General features: G+C 44.4%; 1 protein-coding gene across 2 annotated transcripts in view; it reads left to right on the forward strand.

The window, feature by feature from the left end:
- The first annotated feature begins 3,636 nt into the window (after nt 1-3,636).
- GNB5 (G protein subunit beta 5) overlaps nt 3,637-24,073 on the forward strand; it is a 39,606-nt gene continuing 19,169 nt past the window's right edge. Inside the window, exons 1-6 of one of the 2 annotated variants that reach the window (XM_083412243.1) lie at nt 3,637-3,777; nt 5,530-5,641; nt 13,495-13,631; nt 14,972-15,013; nt 15,977-16,053; nt 17,359-17,491. In XM_083412243.1, the coding sequence (XP_083268369.1) occupies nt 3,652-3,777; nt 5,530-5,641; nt 13,495-13,631; nt 14,972-15,013; nt 15,977-16,053; nt 17,359-17,491 (627 nt within the window). In that variant the 5' untranslated portion in view covers nt 3,637-3,651. Of the gene's footprint in view, nt 3,778-5,455; nt 5,642-13,494; nt 13,632-14,971; nt 15,014-15,976; nt 16,054-17,358; nt 17,492-24,073 lie in introns of those variants that run through there. The other variant, XM_083412242.1, reaches the window with a different exon arrangement.

Raw genomic sequence — 24,073 nt, forward strand, 5'->3', positions numbered from 1 at the left:
GAGCTGGCACCCAGGAATTAGGGGAATCTGGCCCCCCCATAACCCATCATAGTATGTAAGGGGTAAGACAAATCTTTCAGCTATCCTGGTCCCAAACTACAGTGGGTTTATACACCCAAACCAGCAGCTTAATCTTAGGCTGCAAGCTAATTGGCAGCCAGTGTTTGTAGAAGAGAGAGGCTGTTCTTGATGCTGCCCTCTGATGGGCTGGGGTTCTTAAAGCCAGAAGCAGCTGCAGGTCCTCTTTGCTGTAAGAGTGGGATGAAAACATTCAAAGCATTGGGGGTTTGCTGAGAGTTCCTCTTCTTCTCTGGCGATCACTCGTAGCCAAATAAGATTGTCTTCCATGAACACAGTTTTAACAGTGAGTCCGTAAGTGGCTGTGGAGGCCAATTCTGGATCCACACGTCCTTCCACAGTGGGGGGACACAGGTTTCCGGGCAGGAGTTGATCACGGTGAGGGTTTGCCAAGCGTGCCTTCCTCTTAGCACCTTTCTCCCTTTCGTCCTGAGTTCAGCTAGAGCCCTCGAGTCCCCACTCTCCTCTGGGGGTTTTTTGGGTGTGCGCTGAGCTCTAGCGCTGCCCTCCACGCCTTTCTGCCCGCTCTGTGTCGCGGACGACACTTAGCACACTGCTATTGTCCTCTGCAGCAGACCGGAAGTCCTAAAGCTTTGCCTTGAGACAGTCTTTAAATCTCTTTTGTTGACCAGTATTACGCTTTCCATTTGAAGTTTGGAATAGAGTACAGTGGTACCTCGGCGTTACAGACGCTTCAGGTTACAGACACTTCAGGTTACAGACTCCGCTAACCCAGAAATAGTACCTCGGGTTAAGAACTTTGCTTCAGGATGAGAACAAAAATCACGCGGCGGCAGCAGGAGGCCCCATTAGTTAAAGTGGTACCTCAGGTTAAGAACAGTTTCAGGTTAAGAATGGGCCTCCAGAACGAATTAAGTTCTTAACCCGAGGTACCACTGTAGTTGCTTTGGAAGATGATAATCAGGCATCCGCACAACATGACCAGTCCAACAAAGTTGATGTTGAAGAATCATTGCTTTGACACACCTGATTAAAGAAGCATGAGGTTGATTCTTCCAATGCGCTTCTTGTCTGTTTCATGTATCCAGTGATGTCAGTTGCTTAAGAGAGCCCTCAGTTTACCAGTTTGTTTCTATGTGATTTCAAGAGCTGTGACTGTGCAGCACAATCTTTTTTTATTGCTATCAAAAACTTCTACAGATATAGTACACCGTCCTGTTCATCAGATGACCAACCAAAGCAAGTTTATTGAATCACTCTATGCTGTTACAAACCAAACTATTACTGGGTCAGCTTTGTATCTGTACATTGGTTTCTGGGATGGCCTTATCCAGATACTTGCGGGGGGTGTGTGTGTGTCCACAGAGTTCTTGAAAATGCAGAATACTCCTCCGACTTACTTCAGAACAACGTTTATACTACTTTACTATCACTAAAAACCTTTTAAACTTTTGGTGGTCATCTGAGAATGGATTTCATTGGGGGAACGGATGCTAAAAGACTTAGCTCACAAGTAATGTGCACAATAACTCCCATTTTCTAAGCCCTGGCCTATAAAATAGATAGCATTGTAGAACAGATTAAAAGACACAGGCTAGATAAGTATGACTGCTGGGCTCATTTTAAGGAATAATTTCCCCCCTGCTTTGAAGCCTTTTGATCCGTTAATGGCTGACAGGAAACTGAATGCCATACAGATGGATTCAAAATGGCTCCCACTTTGATGCAAAGGCCTCGCTCGGGGGCCTTTTTGATTGATATCTGTAAGCATGTTTCATACAGAATAAAAGCATGTAAAGCCTGGAACCATGACTTTAAAAAGGGCACAATTTGACTGATGTGTAAAATTGGTATGCTGGGATTTTCTCTTGCACCCATGAGAGTTTTCCACTGAGAACAATTGTTCGTCTCTGGCACGTAAACCAGCAATGTGGAAGGTGCTACAATCCAAAAGTGCAGGCTTGTGTCTTAATACCCTCTAAGGAGATTACCTCAGCATTAAGCTTGTCCTTGTGCAATTCTACTTGCACAGAAGATTATTCCTTTGAAGTGTCTGGAAGGCAAAAGGTTTTTGCTCCAGGGAAAAGAAGGTAAGCAGTATGATATTTTGACTTGGAAGTCTCAAACCCCAAGCAATATAGCTAATTTTTACAGCAGATCAAAATACAGCGCTCTTTGGTTTGTTTTATTATTTTCTACCCTGCCTTTTAGGGTGAGCGCTTGCTAGGTGGCTTTTAATAGAAATGTAAAAAGTAAAACAACTTTGAAATGGTTACAATAGCAGTAAATAGATTGAGGAACGACCTCTTGCTTTTCCGTATTTGTATATTCCATATATTCCGAGATTCTTTGTTTTGTCGTCGTCCCAGCGTACTTTTTTCCTTGTCCCTGAAGGGCTGCATTCATTTAATGTACACCCCCCAAAAAAATAAGATTTCTAGGAACTATAGTTTACTACAAAGAACTACAATTCCCAGCACCCTTAACAAATTACACTTCCCAGGACTGTTTGTGTGGGGAGGTTTTACAGCCAGCGCTTCACAATCTAGAGTATTGCCGGAGCCTTTACTGATCGAATCCAAGGAAGGAAGGAACAAATGAACAGAAAAAAAGGAGGAGATATATTACAAAAAACCAAAGAAGTTGGCAATAGTGGAGAAAAAATATCTCTGCTGCGCCATCACAATGTCTTCTAATTAACATCCTTTCCCCACTTCTCAGCACTGTACGTTTAGCACAATATCCTACCAATTTAAACAGCCACTGCTTCCCCAAAGGAATCCTGGGAAATGGAGTTTGTTAAGGATGCTGAAAGTCAGAATTTTTTAAATTAATTTTCTAATTTAGATTTTAAAGTATTCATTTAAACAACGTTAAATCAATGACTTCCCTCCTCCTCCTCCTCCTCCTCCTCCTCCTCCTTCTCCCGGAGTTCAGTTTGCATACCATAAATCACTGCATATTTTACTATTGAATATTCCATTGTTACATCCATCAAAACTTATTTACACTGTCAAATTTATCTTAATGCTACCAGCGTTTTTAAATGTACACAGTTTTCACCCATATATTCAATAAACATTTCCCAATCTTCTTTAAACAGATGTTCTCCATCTTCTCCTATTCTATATGTTAAATCTGCAAGCTGTGCATATTCCATCGGTTTAAGTTGCCATTCTTCTTTTGTTTTCCATTCTTGGGCTAACAAAACACGGGCCGCAATAGTGGCATACATAAATAACCTTTTTTGACACCTGGGAATTTCCGTCTGATTTATCCCCCCCAAAATAAGCACCTTTTGGTCAGGTGGATCAAAAGGAGGGACATCCCAGGATCCAGTCAGAAGCCAAGATGGCTTCTGTAATTCTCTGATGTCCCACTTAAATCAGGGTTGTTGAGCAGTATGGAAGGGTGCTGGGAATTGCAGTTCTGTGAGGAGTAAACTGAAGTTCCCAGGATTCTTTAAGGGTGGAGGGAAGCCATGTGCTTTAAATGTGTGTTGTGTACAAATGTGGGCTGGGCCAGCCCTGGCAAAATGCTTCCTGCCTCATTCTCAAGCACCTACCTGTTTCACCCCCCTCTTGCCTCTTTCAGTTCCAACTCCCCGCAAAGATGTGTGACCAGACCTTTTTGGCCAATGTGTTTGGCCCATGCGACAGCTGTTCCAAAGACAGAGCCCTCAGGGAGGTATACCGCAAATCGGAAAAACTCAGCTACTGCTCGCTATGTGTGGAAATGGTATGTGGTTGTTTTCTATTTCACTGGGTTTTTAAAATGGTCTTCAACGAACTTATGCTGCATACTGATTTGGGGGGTGGAATGTGTGTGTGTGGAAGAGGAAGTGGTACAACATTGGGTTAAAAAAATTAGGAAGGTGGGGAACATATAAGAGACAGTGGACGCTCGGGTTGTGAACGTGATCCGTGGGGAGGCATGTTCGCAACCCGCACGCGCGGGTCATGATTCGGCGCTTACGCACAAACCGTGATTTTGTGTTTCTTCACATGCGCGAGCGCTGAAACCCGGAAGTAACCCGTTCCGGTACTTCCGGGTTTGGTGCGGTGTGCAACCCGAAAATGCATAACCTGAAGCATACCGAGGTATGACCGTAAACTGTAAATTTATCGGATAGAGCATATGTTTCCTTGGGACTCAGTCCCACTGGAAGTTTCCAAGTAGACATATGCCGCTATGAATTTATGAATTGCTTCCTGCAACAGAATGTCCCAAAGTGCTTTACGAAAATAAAATGCAATGAGAAAGAGGGAAAAAACCACATAAACCTAATAAAAACAAATCAGAGTATCACTTCAATAAGTATGGTTGTAAAAAAAAAAAATCGATTTTATTGTATTATCTTTTTGTTAATTGCTTTTTATTTTTTTAAAGCATCATTTATAAATTACGTGAAATAAAGAAAATAGGAAATAACTATTAAATCCTAAATCCTAGGATTTAAACTGAAGATATTTTTCTTCCGGCAGGCTTTACCAGCTGCAAAGGTGTGTCTTTGCCACCAGTGTCTATTTTGTATTATTTTTTTAAAATAGATCATTTCTTGGTATTTTTAACTGGTCTTTTGCTATTTTTCTTGTACATCACCTTGAGTATCACTTCAAGAGGGACATCTCAGAGTTGGAAAAGTTTCAGGAAAGAGCAATCAAAACAATTAAGGGGATGGAGCTACTCTATGAGAAAATGTTGAATTGAGGAAATTCTTGAATTGCCCCCCCCCTTAAAAACCAAATTGCCCCATGGGGCGTGTGCCCCACATTGGGAACCATGGGACTAGATGATCCCTTCCAAATCTACGATTCCATGCATAGGAGCCAGCTCCTAGGCACCGAGGGGCCTTGGGCCCCCGGTTAAATATTTGAGGGTGCTGGGCCCCCCAAAGTTAATGGGCAGTGCCATTCAAATAGTGTGTGTTATGTACTGAAGTTCTCACCCTGGGCCAGCAGGGTGTAGATAGTTTTCACTCAGGTCCACATATGCAAATAAGGGATTGAAAGTGACGTTCACTGATTGGATAGTTACAGAAAGTGGTTGCTGCTGCGTTGTGGTGGACCTCTATATAAGCAGGCTGGCTGAACCCTTCAGTTCTGTGAATAAACAAGAGCTGTTTGAAGAATTGCTGTGTCCTCTGACATGTTCACCCACAACTTAACAGTGCGCATGTGCCACATCAAAACAGCAATTATGGGGGGGGGGGGTATGTCCCAGCCTGCATAATTGCTCATATGATGCTCAAAGTAACCAAGTTCCCTCGCTGCTGGGTCCCTTCCCACTTAAGGTGCAGGGCGAAGATGCCTCCGCCCGCCCGGCCCTGCCTAGCCCGAGTGGGACAAGCGTCCGCCTTGCCTCGGGCGCGCCAATCAGCGTCGAGGAGGGCGGGGCCTCCCTCTTCCCTGCTCGCTGGGCGGCGGATCCGGAGCTGCTGTTGCGCCTCCTCCTCCTCACTGTCTCTTTCCCCCTCTCCTCCTTGCAAAGATGGCAACCGAGGGGCTGAAGGAGAACGAGACCCTGGCGTCGCTGAAGACCGAGGCCGAGAGCCTGAAGGGCAAGCTGGAGGAGGAGAGGGCCAAGCTGCACGACGTGGAGCGTGAGTCGGGGGCCGGGAAGGGGGTGGCGGGGGTGTCTGCCTTGGAGAGGCTGCCCTCCATCCGAAGCAGAGATGGCAGGAGAGGGAGAGAGACGGGAGCAGGGAGCTGCGCATCATAGGAGCAATTCTGGGGTGGGGTGGGGGGGTGGCCCAAGGATTCAGGGGGGTGGGGGGTTGCTGGGCTTGTTCGATCGGGGGCGGGGATCCGGGGATCCTGCCTCCCCCGCCCTCCGCATCCATCTCTTCCACCTGCCCCTCCCCATGTTGTGGTTCTTCCGAGCGTGGCTGCAAGGAAATCGCCCTTCGCATCATCATCCATCGCTAGCTGCTGCGTTTGCATCTGAAAGCCTGAAAATAAAGTGGGGCGGGGGCTATAAATAAAAGCTATTTATTTATCAAGGCAGGAGGAATGGACTATCCCCTGTCGTCGCTGGATGCTTGATCCTCAGAAGCAGATATGTGTTTATTCGTGGGGGGTGGGGGTGCTTGGTGAGATGTAAACATGCCAGGGAATGCAAGAGGCGGATGTGCGCGCAATGATGAGCTTGATGCTCGGTTCCTGTAATAATGGTAGCCAGATCCAGGCCCGGGGGGCGAGTATTTAAGGTGACCCACTGAAAAACAGGGGCAGGGGCAAGCCGCAGGGCACCTGTCTTTTATTTAACCGTTGCATTAAAAAAAGGAAGAAAATCCACTCAATTTCCCCCTCTGCTGTCTTAAAAGCCCTGCCTGATTAAATCCGTCTGCTGCTGTCTGCAAACATTGCAAACAGGATGGTAGATTGACTTCCTGAGAAGGAGAGGATTCCACAGCCTTGCTTGTTTCCAGAGCATCCCTTCGCCAACCCGTTAGCTGTGGTGCCTGGGGGCTGATGAGATTTACAGGCCAAAACATCTGGAGGGCGCCATGTTGGCAAAGGCTGCTTCTCAGGGCTAGAAGCTGGAGGAGGAGTTGCTATTTGGGAAGGCAGGGAAACTTTTAAGTTGGCTGAGAGGAATAACAGCATTCAGAGCTGTACTTTGGGAACCTGCGGCCCTCCAGATGTTGCTAAATCACAACTCCCATAATCCATGGCTCTAGGGGGCCATGCTGGCTGGGGCTGATGGGAGTTGTAGTCCAGCATCTGTAGGGTCACAGGATCACCATCCCTGCCATCTGTTTTTTAGATTTGCGTGGGGATGGCAGCACAACACTCACAGGTGTGCTTGCACCTGCAAGAGCCTGCTGGGTCCCATTCCCCTCACCCCACCTGCTGAAATTAGGCTTGAAAGCAGTTGCTCCCTTACCCAGCATTAATCCATCTGCCCCCAGATCCTACCAAGACCACAATTCATTTAATAATAAACATTGTATTGTAGACAATAGAATACTTTTTTCAAACCTAATTGCATGTTGTCCTACGCTGAACGTAACCAAAAGACTTTATAATCTCAACAACAAAAAAGAGACATTGCACGTCCCTTTGTATTTCTTGAAAATCTTTAATACTTTTTTTTTTTAAGACCCCATTGCTACTGGCTCTGTGTCCCTCTCATGCCCCTCTCGTGCTGCAATTAGACTTGAAAAAGCCTTCTGTTGGAGCCAATGAAAGACTTTTTTCGAAGCCTGGCTGATTGTTATGGGGTGTGGTGGGGTTTGATCTTCCTAGAAATTGCAGCTGGAGGAAAAAGGCTATTTCCCTCTCCCCCCTCTCTTTTCCACTCTTCTGTAAGATTAGCCCCTGCCTGCTGCACATGCCCAAAGAAGCTTGCAGGGGGGGACACCCAAATTACATTTTTAAGTGTCATTGATGGGAAGGGGGGCAAGAGGGAGGCTGCATGTTTGTGTGCATGGGATCCAGAACAGTCCCCCCCCCCCCGTTTGCAAATGGGCCCCCAAAGTTAGGGTGTACATGGTGATCAATTCATTCCTGCTTTCGGACTTTCTGGGGGCATCTGTCCAGCCTTTGTGGAAGCAGGACGCTGTTTTTACGTCCTTAAAGTGTCAGTATAAATATTCAATCCTATTGAGTCAAATGTGCTTTACTCCCAAGTAAGATGCAGGTGGTGCTGTGGGTTAAACCACAGAGCTTAGGGCTTGCCGATCAGAAGGTCGGCAGTTCGAATCCCTGCGATGGGTGAGCTCCCATTGCTCGGTCCCTGCTCCTGCCAACCTAGCAGTCTGAAAGCACATCAAAGTGCGAGTAGATAAATAGGTACCGCTCCGGCGGGAAGGTAAACAGCGTTTCCGTGCGCTGCTCTGCTTCACCAGAAGCGGCTTAGACATGCTGGCCACATGACCCGGAAGCTGTCTACGGACAAACGCCGGCTCCCTCGGCCAGTAAAGCAAGATGAGTGCTGCAACCCCAGAGTCGTCTGCGACTGGACCTAACAGGTGTCCCTTTACCTTTAAATGTGTATAGGGCTACAGCCTCAAGTATTTTATTACTATGTTGTTGTTGTTCAGATGAAATGAAGGCTTTATTTTTTTCCCTTTTTAATTACTGTTTTTTATTTTGACAAAGTAATAAGCATACATAAATAAGAATAAAAATGCGCACCCCACCCCCGAGACCATTCCATTGTAACTATCCAACCTTCCAGAATTTCAACACCTTTTGCGATGGTTTGAGCCCTTTCCATTTTAACAGTACAAATTCTACAAACACCCTCCATATCTGCTCAAAATAATTCCCCATCTTACCTTAATGGCACATGTTAATTTACCATTAATAGCTATATCCCACACCTCTTTATAGCATTCTTCCATTTTATATTCTGCTTGCCCCTTCCACTTCCTAGGTATCATAATTCGTGCAGCTGTCAATAAATTTGTGAGCATGTGAGCTTTAAACATACTTTCCTGTTAACCATCATTTCTTTATTTAATCAATTTGGAGGTTGCTTAATATACCAAAAAATCCCCCCCAAAACAAACAACCCTTCTAAAGTGGTTTGCCAAGCAAACAACAACAACTCATTAAAATCAAGGCTAGAATCCAATAAAGCATAAGAACTGTCAATAAAAATAATCAATCAAAATGCTAAGGAAAGTGTCATCCCACAGAGGGAAGGCAGCAAGGCAAGATCAGGAGATGCAGGACCATGGAGAGCGACAATCTTAGGGATTATTCCCACTTATCTATTGCCCTGACCTTTCCAGACACAAGTCTGAGTGTTTTGGGGTTTAATGCCCCCAAAGTTTCCCTGCAACAACCCTGCTCTTTAGCGCTCAATTGGAGCAAAAGACCATTCGGATTGCAGTTTGCTCCAATTGAGCTTTAAAGAGCAGGTTTTCGAGGGAAAAGCTCTGGGGCAAAAAGAAAAAAGAAAAAGGCTCAGTGTCCAAGCTTTAAAGTGTGGACCTTGCCTGGAAAGGTAAGTGTGGATAAGCCTTTTTATACCTGTGCTCAGACTCCCGTTTCCAGGCTCTGCTCTCTTGTGGATAACTAGAGCCTTAAAGCTTCACCGTCTGACTTGAAACATGGCCAGTGGTCAGGGATGATGGGAGTTGTAGTCCTATAACATCTAGGAAGCCACAAGCTCCCCACTCTGCTCTACCAGAAAATCTGCTTGCAAGGAAAATAGTTGCCCGGGTTTCTCCTAAACTTCAGAGATTTAGAACATACCAGTACTGGTTAACAATTTGCTACCGGGCCAGGTTCAAAGTGTGACTATTAACAACTTGGGACCAGTTTGTCTATCCCCACATGTGCCCACTTGACTGCTTCAAACGACAGAATTGGCACTGCTGCAGGTGCCACGTAATACCCATTCCATTGTTGCAAGAGCCCCATTGTATAATGAGGCAGCACCTACACTTCGGAACTCCTTACCTATTGAGATCAAGCAGGTGCCTTTACTGTACTCTTTTAAAGGTAAAGGGACCCCCGACCATTAGGGTCCAGTCGTGACCGACTCTGGGGTTGCAGCGCTCATCTCGCTTTACTGGCCGAGGGAGCCGGCATACAGCTTCCGGGTCATGTGGCCAGCATGACTAAGCCACTTCTGGTGAACCAGAGCAGCGCACGGAAACGCTGTTTACCTTCCCGCCGGAGCGGTACCTATTTATCTACTTGCACTTTGACGTGCTTTCGAACTGCTAGGTTGGCAGGAGCTGGGACCGAGCAACGGGAGCTCACCCCGACGCGGGGATTCGAACCGCCAACCTTCTGATCCGCAAGTCCTAGGCTCTGTGGCTTAACCCACAGCGCCACCCGCGTCCCTTGTACTCTTTTAGGCTGCTGCTAATAACATCCTTCTTCAGGCAAGCCTACCCAGATGCTCAGAAAGTTGAGGCGATTTGTTTTAGTATTTAAACTTTTGCTTGTTTTTAAGTATGATTGTAAAAATAAATAAATCACGATTTTATTGTTTTATCTTTTTGTAAACTGTTTTGATTTTTTTAAACCATCATTTATAAATTTTGTGAAATGAAGGAAATAGGAAATAACTATTAGACCCTCAGATCCTGAATCCCTGGGTTTAAATTGAAGACATTTTTCTTCTGGCAGGCCTTACCAGTTGCAAAGGTGTGTCTTTACCACCAGTGTTTATTTTGTATTGTTCTATTTTTTTAAATGGATCACTTATTTGTGTTTTTAACTGCTTTTTTTCTTGTACATCACCTTGAGATGATTGTGTAGAAGTATGTTAATAACAAAACAGGTATAGGAGGCGCTAGATATGGGAGCCACTAAATGCTACTTGGGAGTCGCTGAATATAGGCTTCTAATAGGTTCTAAGGCTTTATAGTTAGAAAATGGTTCAACGGTGGTCGTTGGCTGTGGCTTTTGCTATGCGGGGATGTTCTTCTCAGTTTTGCAGCTGAAAAGAGGATCTTTCCTACTTTCAGGGAGATGCAACTGAGTGCTTTCCTTTTAGGATGATGACTGAAAGGCTAATAAATCAATGAGTAACTTTAAAAAAAGAGGGATGAAAGGGTTGTTTGAGCTGCAGCCAAATAAGTCATACATAAAGCATTGCCCATCATTACTGGGTCCGGGTGTCCTGTCCAAAAATAAAATAAAATGACAGCCCTGCCAGTTCAGGAAATAACAGTTGGTGCCCAAACAGTATTTGGGACCATTGTGTTCCACCAGTAGAAAGCAGAGGCCTGCCTTGAACTTTAGGCATCCACACTTTGCTGAAGTTGTAAGCCAGAGGTTTGTGCTGCAACTTTAAATCCTGTAGTAAAAGGGGGAGATGAAGCAGCCGCAGCTGTCTCCCCCATGGAAGCCCCTCTTCTCCAAGTCTTTTTACCTGCCCCCTCACACTCCAGATCCAAAGGCGAGCAAGTGGGTCACAGTTTCAGTCAGTGAGTCAGTCAGTTTTATTGCGCATAGCCAAAGGCTGCCGCAATGTACACAGAATCATTCAACAAATAAAAGAAAATATACTGGATTGATACAGAAAACTTAAAACATTTATATTATCAAGACGTTACCTACTCTAAACAGAGCTATAAAAGTACCTTAATATACAAATTAAGACGTTAAACAATAAAATTTATAAGCTAAAATTATCACATGGCCACTAATATATTAAAAAATAATGTTAATTAATACAGTGTGCAATTATATTCGGAGTTTGGTGATAAAGATAGAATATAGCTTGATGTAAGGTAAAGGTAAAGGGACCCCTTACCATTAGGTGCGGTCGTGGCCGACTCTGGGGTTGCGGCGCTCATCTCGCTTTATTGGCCGAGGGAGCCGGCGTACAGCTTCCGGGTCATGACTAAGCCACTTCTGGCGAACCAGAGCAGCGCACAGAAACACCGTTTACCTTCCTGCCAGAGTGGTACCTATTTATCTACTTGCACTTTGACGTGCTTTCAAACTGCTAGGTTGGCAGGAATAGCTTGATGTAGATAGGGTCAAATAAATTCATTTCCTTTACAGTTGGTGTCTACCTTGGCTATATAATTTGCTCTAATTTTCCTAGCAGCATTTTCAAAGGGTGCTACACGCCAGGTCACATACTTATCTGTGTCTGCGAGGAGATATAAAATCAGGTCAGAGGGGTTCTGGCCAGGGGACCTTGTCATTATAGGTGCTAAATTTTTTTCTCTTGCCTCATTATATAAGGGGCAGCGCAAGATACACAGTTGTTTCATTGCCCACCATGCAAATCTCTGGGTTGCAACCCAGCAAGCCCAAAGCCTGCAGTGGAAGCAGGCAGGGACCTGGCCTCTTCACGGCTAATTCCAGACGCTTCCCTGAATCTTCAGCTTTCACACAAAAACAAAACAAAAATGCCCGCTGGGAAAAGAAGCTCATGGGGTGACCTCTCTCAGCCCAGCCTACCACACAGGGCTGTTGTGAGAAGGAAATGTGTGGGGGGGGGGGAGGGAATAAATTGTATACTACTCGGGGCTTCTTAGCGGAAGGACAAGACAAACCTTTAGATAAATAAAAGAGTCTGTTTACTTCTGAAGATAAAAGAAAAAGTGGGTGAACTATTACAGTGGTGCCTCGCAAGACGAAATTAGTTCGTTCTGCGAGCTTTTTCGTATTGTGAATTTTTCGTCTTGCGAAGCACGGTTTCCCATAGGAATTCATTGAAAATCAATTAATGCGTTCCTATGGTCAAAAAAAGTCCAAACAAAGCCAAATTTGGTACAAAAAGAGTTTATTAAGTGCTCTTTAAAGTCACACATACTGTAAAGAGCATTTCAAAAAGTGAAGGAACAATAATTTAAGTTTCTAAACATGACAGAAAAGCATGTTGCGAAGCAAGCCCATAGGGAAATTCGTCTTGCGAAGCAACTCAAAAAACGAAAAACTCTTTCGTCTTGCGAGTTTTTCGTCTTGCGAGGCATTCGTCTTGCGAGGCACCACTGTAATTAGAAATCAACCTATGTCTTCCACTGGGATAATTTAATTTCAGGGCGTCACCTTGGAGTAGGACTTAGTTGAGTACAACCACAGGCCTTTATTTCTCAATTTTATGAAATTACCCTTTTTTATACAAAGGTCATTTTATTTGTATGGATGGAGGAAACCATCAATTTTAGCTTCTCTCAATTTCTCATTTCCCCCAGTCTTCAAATCAGCTCTACACATTTCTGTCTGCAATTTGTGGCATTTATAATTTTTTTTAATCCTTATGAAAACTCAACAGCATTTTAGGGTGAATTTCTCTTGGCGTCTACATTTTTGAAAGCAGTTTCCCCTAATGCACTTGTGTATACATTGCATTGCAAAATTAGGAGAAATGTGAATTTCAAAGGGTGCGTTTCACTTCACATATTGGTTTGAGAAATGCAAATTGGGTAGTTTGTTCTTAAAATGCAAACAAAAATGGATTTCTCCCCCACTTCTTATTAAAGGTAAAGGTATCCCTGCCCGTACGGGCCAGTCTTGACAGACTCTAGGGTTGTGCGCCCATCTCACTCAAGAGGCCGGGGGCCAGCGCTGTCCGAAGACACTACCGGGTCACGTGGCCAGCGTGACATCGCTGCTCTGGCGAGCCAGAGCCGCACACGGAAACGCCGTTTACCTTCCCGCTAGTAAGCGGTCCCTATTTATCTACTTGCACCCGAGAGTGCTTTCGAACTGCTAGGTTGGCAGGCGCTGGGACCGAACAACAGGAGCGCACCCCGCCGCGGGGATTCGAACCGCCAACCTTTTGATCGGCAAGCCCTAGGCACTGAGGCTTTAGCCCACAGCGCCACCCGCGTCCCACTTCTTATTAGTATGCCATAAAATCATTTCTGTTTCATGCTCTGCAACAATTCCGGACCCCTGAGGCCACTTGGCCACAACAGTTAAGGCTTCAGGCCTGTTGACAACCTTTCCCTTAACTTGCGAGCATCATCTTGGAGCTTTGCATGCATTGCCAAAGCACACAGTGACTGTCTTGAATTCCCTGCAGTTCATCAGGTGGCGGAGCGTGTGGAGGCCTTGGGTCAGTTTGTGATGAAGACAAGAAGGACACTGAAAGGCCATGGCAATAAAGTCCTCTGCATGGACTGGTGCAAAGATAAAAGAAGAATTGTCAGCTCTTCCCAGGTAAAGAGAGATGACGTCATTGTCTTGAGGGTTTGTTACTATGCTGAGGAACAATCTAACTGGAAAGAAAATGTCTTACTTAGTCTTTAACGTTTGACGAGATTGTGTATTTATTTAGAAATGTAGGGCATTGCCTTCTTCCAGATACTTATTCTACAGTGTTGTCTGCACTAACCAGTAATAGCTTGCCATCCTCTGAGGCAATGTTTAACTCTTTCATAACTTCCACTGGTTTTCATGACATTTAGAGTGCTTTGGACTATATAAATAGTGCCTCAAACCAGCAAGTTAAGATTTGATTATCTGGGTCCTTTTGTACCCTAATTTATTTATCAAAATACTTATATGCTGCTTTTGCATATGTAATAATCAACAATGTGTAGTTGAAAATAGCCAAATGGTAAGGACGGCCAGCAAAGACCTCAACAAAATCATCATGTTTTCAGCAAATGCAGAAATGTCATGAATGCAAGCGTTTGCCTCAATTCAGAGGGCATAATGCACTTACTTTTCAAAACTCTTCTTTTTTTCCTAATTTGAGTTACAACAATTCTGTTTCATTTTGCTGATAACGAATCGATGATACCCAGCTTTCTTTCATGCCAGCTCACAAACCTCCTTGACTAACTGCTCTGAGGCAATTTTGTAAACACTGGCCGCATCTTCCTGTTTGTTCCTGGAACTGTTGGGCTTGTATTTTGAATGTGGTGTCGTGGTGTCGCAGCATCACACAGGGTACATGAAGGTATCGTGAAGACAGAATTCAGAGCGGGGACAAAGTTTCCTGCTCTCTTCCTGAATTGGTTAACACTTTTGCATCTGTTTCCTCTGCTAAAAATATTCGAAAGGGAGAAGTTTTTTCTCAGGGCAAAGGTTTTCATGAAAAGGACCCTACCTAACGGAAGTGATGGAGAGATGTGTGATTGATAGCATTTCCAGGGTGAAGTCTAGCGCCATCTTCCCAGGCTGACTTCAGTTGTGAGTCTAGTTTAGCATAGGGCCTTGGTGGTAGCCAGCCAAGGGCTTGGCTTAGAATAGACTGAGGGTAACCAGTGCTGTGTCCTCCGGTTGTTTTTGATTCATCTGACCATCGACCCTGCAGGCTGGGGCTGATGGGAGCTGGAAGTCCCACAAAATCAGGAGGGCAAAATGTGGGCTACCTATACGTTAGGCCTAGAAGACCTGATGTTGCATTTGAAGTGATTGTTACCACCATTTCATCCCTCCCGCACAAACCTTTTGATTTTAGGCAGGAACACGAACAGAGAGAACTGCAATAAGACTTCAAAATATACATCTCCTTGTTTGAGAAATTTATAATCCCTCTTTGCTTTTCATAGGATGGAAAGGTGATTGTTTGGGATGCCTTCACTACCAATAAGGTAAGTTCCTTGCGTTTCTGATTTCCCTCAAGGCCTAAAGAATAGATGCATTCGATGAATGTGGGAGGGCAACAGAAGGGTCTTTGTCCCTTTGTCTTCCATTCCATGTTGAAGACCTGCAAATTCTGGTTGGCCTTGGTAGTAGCCAGCCAGTTTGGGGGTATTTTTTGAAAAAAAATAAGTTGGTTCATTTCAATGTGAAGCTGAGCCAAGTGGGACAAACATTTCCATTCTGTTAGAGCAGGCATGTCCAACAGGTAGATAGTGATCTACCGGTAGATCCCCAGATGTGTGTGGTAGATCACGAGATGCTTAGTGAGCCCCCCACCACACACCAAAGAAAGCTTTGCCTACCCTAAAAAAAAGCTCAACAACTTTGCCTGTCAATAACAATGGGTAGATCACAGCCAGCATTTTTATAATGTGAGTAGATCACAATCTCTTTGGAGTTGGACGTGCCTGTGCTAGAGGGTCCAAAGGTCTGATGGAAAAAGGCTGTTGTTGATAAGTTTCTCCCGTGTTACAAACATCACACACTTGTAGTCACTTCCCATCTTTTAAAGTCAGTACAGTGGTACCTCAGGATGTGAACAGGATCTGTTCCGGAGCCCTGTTCGCATCCTGAATAGAATGTAAGGCACGACTACGCGTGCATGGGTCGCATTTCGCCACTTCCGCGCATGCGCGTGACGTCATTTTGACCGTCTGCGCATGTGCGAGCGGCGAAACCCGGAAGTAACGTGCTCCGTTACTTCTGGGTCACCATGGAACGCAACCCAAAAATACTTATCCTGAAGCATATTTATCCCGAGGTATGACTGTATAAGAGAATCCTACTTTACTATCATTTAGTGATATCCCGAGGTATGACTGTATAAGAGAATCCTACTTTACTATCATTTAGTGATATGGAAAGGATTTGCAAATTGACCCTTAAGATGCAAGAGATGATTTGTGTTTCAGGAACATGCGGTGACGATGCCTTGCACCTGGGTGATGGCATGCGCTTATGCCCCTTCAGGGTGTGCCATTGCTTGTGGGTAAGTGGGAGCCTCTTGATTAAAGCCATTTCTTATTGTTGCACTGAGCCAAGGGGGCTGTTTCCTTCCCTCCAGTATTCCTTAAAGCACCTGATGACAGTAACTTTGATGCTGACTTAGGTTGTGTATATTTTGATGACTGCTGGATTTGTTTTATTGTGTTTAGTGTGTGTGTTGTTAGCTACTTTGAGATTCTTTGGAAGATAAGGCAGGAGAGAATTGTTTTCATAAATAAATAATAGATTGCCTTAATAGGTAAATTAAAATAACTGAATTCCTGCCTTAGACCAGGAAAAAGCAAACCTGCTACGGAAGTGCAGGGAGATCTTCACAATATAATTGACCGACTTTTATGTTCTTGTTAGTGGTTTGTACCCAGCGCTCCTAGGAAATTCTAAGAGGCCAAAAAAATCACTGCAGTTTCAAAAGGTTCAGTACAGCATCTTGATTCAAAATGGCTTTTGGTTATATCCAAAGATAAGTGAAAATCTGCTCCTTGATCTTGGGAAACACGATGAAAAATTAGTTTATGATATCTTCAGAGGTGCCCAAATGCAAGCATACAGACAAAAACACACACAACCAAACCTTTCCCACGTGTGTCCAAAAGAGCAGCTTTTGATGAAAAAATAAAATCTCACTAGAAAGCCACAGTTAGAAAATGTTTTAGAAATTACAAAAGAAGAAGAAGCAAGAATTCGAAAGTAGCATTTTGGTGGTGAGAGAAATCCACAGATTACAGTAAATCTGGGTCGATCATGGTTTTACTGACTCCTTAAGTTCTCCTAAAGGAGTGGAACTGGCAGGTGTGTCTAGGGTAGGAAGGGAACGCCACAGGGACAGGTGCCACTGCAGAGCGAGAGCTTTGTTTCTTGCAGGCTCACTTCAGTTAGAAGTATCACCTGAAGATATATGTCTGTGGGGAGGGGGATGAAGTCACCCCCTAAGGCAAGGGTGGGGAATTTGTGTCCTTCCAGGTAGTGTATCGGACAAATAGGGTAAAAAATGCTCCTAGTCATCTCGTAGGGAGTAGATTTTTCTTCACTTCAGACTTCCCTTCCACCTCCTCAAGCCTTCCTTTAGGCCACATGTCCTCATTATTCCTTTTTTCCAGCTCCACTGCCTCGTTAGGCAGTAGCCAGTGAATGGGAACAGGGCCTTTCCCTGTGGGTCTGAGTTCCACAGGCAAACACACAGCAAAATGGAAACTGGACAGCCGGAAGCAAAACTTGCCAGCAGTTAGTGCTCATGCAACCCATGCTTAAGTGATATCTTTTTCTCTTACCATTTTTTTTTTAACTGTAGGGGTTTGGACAACAAGTGCTCTGTGTATCCACTGACATTTGAAAAAAATGAGAATATGGCGGCCAAGAAGAAATCAGTTGCCATGCACACCAATTACCTGTCGGCTTGCAGCTTCACAAATTCGGATATGCAGGCAAGTACACTCCAGTGTTAGAATCATAGTTGTCGAGTTAGAAGGGACCCCAAGGGCCATCTAGTCTAACCCCGTGCAATGCAGGAATCTCAACATGCAGTCCCTCATCCAATTGGAAACCATACTGGACCCTGCTTAGCTTTGCAAACGCTGGTTGTAAACAGCTGAGTACAGATTTATAGTGCCATACCTGTGCATGTGGGATGTGGGTGGTGCTGTGGGTTAAACCACAGAGCCTAGGGCTTGCCGATCAGAAGGTCGCCGGTTTGAATCCCCAGTGACGGAGTGAGCTCCCATTGCTCGGTCCCTGCTCCTGCCAACCTAGCAGTTTGAAAGCATGTCAAAGTGCAAGTAGATAAATAGGTACCGCTCCGGCGGGAAGGGAAACGGCATTTCCATGTGCTGCTCTGGTTCGCCAGAAGCGGCTTAGTCATGCTGGCCACATGACCTGGAAGCTGTATGCTGGCTCCCTCGGCCAATAAAGTGAGATGAGCACCGCAACCCCAGAGTCGGTCACAACTGTACCTAGTGGTCAGGGGTTCCTTGCATGAGAGATGGTGCAAGGTTTTATTTTGCTCTCAGGGAGCTATGTTGCATCCTCCTTGCCTTCACTCTTGTAAGCACAATGTATTGACTTCCTCTCCCTCCTCACCGTGTGATTTCCAAATAAAGGAACTGGTTAGTTGACAGAACCAGGATCTGAACCTGCAGAGTTAGAATAAATTCCAGTTTGCTGAGCTTAGGGTTGACAGGAAACCGCAGTTTATTAAAAAACCCAAAGTGGAAGCTTTCGATCTTATCTATTTCCCTTGCATACGAAGAAAGAGGAAGAAGGGGGTCCGTGAGAGTCTGAAATAGTTCGTGTTGAAGAAGACAGACCAGCAGCATGACCAGCGGTCACAGGCATTGGGAATTATAGTCTCCCACATCGGCAGAGCACAACATTGACTGTCTCCTCTATTGGCCTTGGGTCTTGCAAACATTACATTATTTATTCATTTGTAGGGATTTTGAGACAGCTCAGCATACAAAATACCAGGGTGAAGTAGACTAGATTTCAAAATAAAACACAAAAGCACAGAAAGCATTTTCAGGAGTAAGCACAATGCGGCTGAATCACACTACAGGGAAAGGCTTCGTGAATAAGGAAGTTTTAAGCAAGCGTCTAAAGATCACAAGATAGAGCAGTGGTTACCAAACGCCCCCTGCCCCACATACTACTTGAAAATTCCTGGTAGACTACTTAATTGTTTTTCTGTCTGTTGTATGAATTGTAATGCACTGTCCTGGGTGCGATGCGCTTTTTAATTGTATTTTGATTGCTTCTTTCGTTGATATAATATATTACAATTTGAATTTGCACAAAATTCAGATTGTAGTACAATAAAATACGATATAAGAAATAAACATATAAATAAAAATGCAATTGAAAATCAAAGTTAATACTTAATGTGACGGATGTGCCTCTTGTGTTAAACTTCGCTGCTGTTTCTCTCTGCAAAGCTTAATAACGCATTAAAATAATAACATGAAAGTAAGAGGCATTTGTTCTTTCTGGGCCTCATTGCTATCATTAAAAGCAATATTACCAAGATTAAATTTATTGATTCTGTCATCCTATTAACTTTATGATACATAATAAAACACAGATCACATCAGGGCCGGCCCATCCATGAGGCAAGGTGACTGCCTCAGGTGGCAGTAGCCATGGGGCAGCAGATCCCAATGTCAGTCTTTCTCCACCTCCCATGTTTGTTCCTAATGCAGATCTCCCCTTACCCTTTCTTCCCTGACAGGGAGCGGGTGCTATTTTGGGGTCTGCCTCAGGTGCCAAGATGTCTTGGACCGGTTCTGGGATCACCTGAATGAACTCTGCTGACTGCTGGAGGTCCATGGACCACAGTTTGGGAACCCCTGTAGAAGCTTGGGAGGTATCCAAAAGGAGGAAATTCCACAAAAGCCCTGCTCCAGGTCCCTCAATGTGGACTGGAACCACAGTGCAAGAAGTGGGGATTTAATCCTTTCCTTCCTAACCAAGACCACTGCCCTCCCATGCTGCCTTTAGCAATCCATGGTTAAAAAAGAGATTCTCAAATGCATGTGTGGGTTGAACGCAGGTCTTGGCTTTGGGAAGGTTGAAGCCTACTGTCCTAAATGGTTGATAACGTCCTAGGAAGCTGCATGCTATTCTCTCCCCCCTCTTCAAACTAGCTAATCTCAAAAAGAAAATCCAGATTTTAAAACAGGAAAAAATTGATTTGTAAAAAGAAAAAAGGAGCTTCAGCGTCATAGTCACAGAAATGTAGAGCTTGTGGTGGCAGAACCTTCTCAAGGATTTAAAAAATAATAATAAAAATAATCCAGAGGTTTTCAACCTTTTCAAGTCCATGTGTCCCTTGACCAACTTCATTCTTTCTGAGGCACCCCTGTGGGGCTCAGGAGCCCAGTGATGTCACCCCTTGCCTGCAGAGCTGGCTTGTTCTTGTTTAGTCGTTTAGTCGTGTCCGACTCTTCGTGACCCCATGGACCAGAGCACGCCAGCCACTTCTGTCTTCCACTGCCTCCCGCAGTTTGGTCAAACTCATGCTGGTAGCTTCGAGAACACTGTCCAACTATCTTGTCCTCTGTCGTCCCCTTCTCCTTGTGCCCTCAATCTTTCCCAACATCAGGGTCTTTTCCAGGGAGTCTTCTCTTCTCATGAGGTGGCCAGAGTATTGGAGCCTCTACTTCAGGATCTATCCTTCCAATGAGCATTCAGGGCTGATTTCCTTCAGAATGGATAGGTTTGATCATCTTGCAGTCCATGGGACTCTCAAAAGTCTCCTCCAGCGCCATAATTTAAAAACATCAATTCTTTGGCAATCAGTCTTCTTTATGGTCCAGCTCTCACTTCCATACATCAGCCCCTCACATTTTTTCGAACACCCTCCCTGGCGGAGTGTTCCCTCAGCCTCCTCTCCTTGAGAGTCCTTCGGGCTGCGTCCTTGGTCTCTGAGCTGCCACTCCTTGCCCCAAAGAGGGGTGCCTTCCAGAGGCACCATTCGTTCACCTGCGGCGCTTATAGCTGGGGCTGCTGCAATAAACAGCTGCACAAGCCTTTGGGAGGCAGAAATATGAGAGGGCATCAGAAGAGAGAAGGAAGGAAAGAGGGACAGAGGCCAGTGTTGCCCGCGGCACCCCGGACCATCCTTCAAGGTACCCCAGGGTGCCATGGCACACAGGTTGAAAACCACTGCCTTAATTCAAAGCTCCCATCAGAGCAATGGCCATTCTAGGGACATTCTGAGAAAGACAGTGAAACATAGTGGCCACTTATGTGAGTCAGTGTTGCCTTTCTAAACCAATTTCACTCTTCCTGATGGAGGGGGGGTCCACTTCCTTTTACCCCTGGCTCCCCTCTCGCAAATTGCAAGGCACAATTTCCCATTTGGAAGCCTTAATCGCAGTTCTGTGTTTTGTTTTGTTTTTGCTAGTTTTCCATTACAACTTTTCCTGACCGTTTGCGTATGCCCTTAGGTTTCGCATTGCTGTAAAAATTTCAAGTTGCAGGCTTTACAGTGGTACCTCAGGTTAAGTACTTAATTCGTTCCGGAGGTCCATTCTTAACCTGAAACTGTTCTTAACCTGAAGCACCACTTTAGCTAATGGGGACTCCCGCTGCTGCTGCGCCGCCGGAGCACGTTTTCTGTTCTCATCCTGAAGCAAAGTTCTTAACCTGAAGCACTATTGCTGGATTAATAGAGTCTGTAACCTGAAGCGTATGTAACCTGAAGCGTATGTAATCCGAGGTACCACTGTATTTTATTTTATTTTATTTTTATTTATGATTTTCAATTTTATACATTTCAATAATTTTATAATCATTTTAACATTTCAAACCTGACTTCCTTCCTCCTCTTTCTGCAATTCCTTAAATTTATTTTTAAATATTTTCTGCATATCCAAATTAACTTAATTTGCTCATTTATTCATCTGCTTTAAACATATATTCTTACAAAACTTCAGGTTATTACAATAATCCTGCCAATTTGTAAATATTCCATAAACCATTTCCATTCTTTCATTTAAAAATTGTTATCTGGATTTCTTGCTTTTCCGGTAAGTTTGGCCATTTCTGCATATTCTGTAAGTTTTTGTATCCATTCTTCTTTTGCTGAGACTTCTTCTTCTTTCCATTTTTGGGCAAGTAACATTCCTGCTGCTGTAGTGGCATACATGAATGAAATTCTATACAGTTTGGGGAGTTCTGTCCCCATAATACCCAAAGGTTGCGGGCTTTAGTGTCACATAGGTGTAAGCAGGGAAGACAGCACCCCAAGTCTACATCTCCATCTAATTTGGGCTCTGTGTTTGCTGTGATTACACCAGACACCTGCCTTTGAAGGCTACAATTTAAGCACCACAGGTGGATCTTTGACTCCAGTTTCTGTGGCAACAGATACTCCTCATCATCTCAGGTTTATTACTGGAAGCCTCAGAATGGGAAATAATAGCTTACCCTGAGCTTCTTGCATCCCAGAATAGCAGCAGCTGGAGCTTAAACAGCTGTTGAAGAGAGACATAAGCCTGTTCTTGATTTTGCAGCGAAAAACACTAAAATAGCACCTCACATATTCTTATATATTGCTCGCGGGCAGAGTGGGATGGGGGGTGGGAATCCATATTTAGGCAGACACCCGTTATAAAATGGAAGAGAGATTTACCGTATTTTTTGCTCTATAAGGCTCACTTTTTCCCTCCTAAAACGTAAGGGGAAATGTGTGTGCGTCTTATGGAGCGAATGCAGGCTGCGCAGCTATCCCAGAAGCCAGAACAGCAAGAGGGATTGCTGCTTTCACTGCACAGCGATCCCTCTTGCTGTTCTGGCTTCTGAGATTCAGAATATTTTTTTTCTTGTTTTCCTCCTCCAAAAACTAGGTGCGTCTTGTGGTCTGGTGCATCTTATAGACCGAAAAATACGGTATTTACTTTATTTAATAAATCTGTATCCTGTACCTTCACAGGGTGGCAACCAATTAATAACTGCCAGTATACATAACGGTGGCAGTTTCTTATGTAAACGCTTCAGTTTCTTATGTATTGCACTGTGTTGCATTACAATTTAAACTCGATGGAAATCAAAATAAAACAGAATAGATAGGAAAGGAAAGCTGCCATCAAAATGGCAATTAAAAAACATATCTTATCTAGCAGCGTGTATTACGATTTGTACAACCGGCAGAAGATCATTGTCTGTCAAGACCCTCAGCAATTTTCAAGGGATCTATGGAGGGGGGAGTTTAGGAGACACTGCTTTAGGGCATGCTATGGAACATGATTTATTGCCTGTGCTGTGGCTTATAGAACGGAGCCTTTATTGCAGCTGAAATCAAGAGGAATCAAACCATCTTTCCCAGGTATTCCTGACTGACTTGTTTGCTACGCAGTGTCTCTTTCAGTGCCCTGTCAATACAGTGGTACCGCGGGTTACAGATGCTTCAGGTTACAGATTCCGCTAACCCAGAAATAGTACCTCGGGTTAAGAGCTTTGCTTCAGGATGAGAACAGAAATTGCATGGCGGCGGCGCGGCAGCAGCAGGAGGCCCCATTAGCTAAAGTGGTACTTCAGGTTAAGAACAGTTTCAGGTTAAAAATGGACCTCCAGAACGAATTAAGTTCTTAACCCGAGGTACCACTGTATGTTGATTGCCAGGCAGAGGGAAAGTATTTTCATTTCAGCCCCCAAACCATCCCAGTGTTTTAGGGCTGCCTGTTTACAAAGCTGTTCAAGGAGCAGAGACATGACATCAGGCCCTTTTTTTAATGAGAGAAACGGTTTTAAAATGCAACCACAAGGGGGCAATTAGGGACGCAGTCTAACGATCTTGAGTTTTGCTGAGCTGCTGACAATGCAGGGATTATAAAACTGAAAGGCAAAATAGATGTTCACTAAATCTGTAGCCCTCATCGTTTCTCTCCCCCCACCCTTTGCTGGTTAAATGGGGGAGATAGTAGTCAGCCAAATAAATATTTTTATCTGAGTGCCATACTGGGCATTTCCATGGTAATGAGTTATTTGGAAGCAAACGTTTTGGAAACAAAAGAGAGTAAATATTCGGCTGATAACCTCAGTCTCGCCTTTTAAAGCCACAAAATATTTTATTATTAAAAGTGTGAATACCAGAAATTCCTATTTCGCCTTGAAAGAATAACAGGCGCTCCGGAATCACACAGACGTTTCCCATGTGTGAAATTAGAGCAATCCCATATTCTTTCCTTCTCGTACCACTTTTCTCCGCATCTCTCATGTTCTTAGATTGTAAATTATTTGGAGCAGGTTTGCTTTCTGTGAAGCAGAGTTGGAGGAATTGGTCTGAGTTCCCCAACACCATGCCTACTTGTCAAGGGCCTGATATCCGGTGACAATTCTCCCAACCCCCATGGTAGCATGGCAAGCTCCACTAGCAAGAGTAAGTTCAATCTAAGTTAGGTTTGAAGTTACCATCTATCAGTTATTAGGAGGTGAGCCTAGGCCTGTTTCCTAAAGGAATGGCTGGGCAGCCAATCCAGTGTTTTTCAAAGCTGTGGCATGCTACAGCTGTT

Source organism: Podarcis tiliguerta (genome assembly GCF_965153285.1).
Source record: "Podarcis tiliguerta genome assembly, chromosome: 14".
Lineage (NCBI taxonomy): Eukaryota > Metazoa > Chordata > Lepidosauria > Squamata > Lacertidae > Podarcis > Podarcis tiliguerta.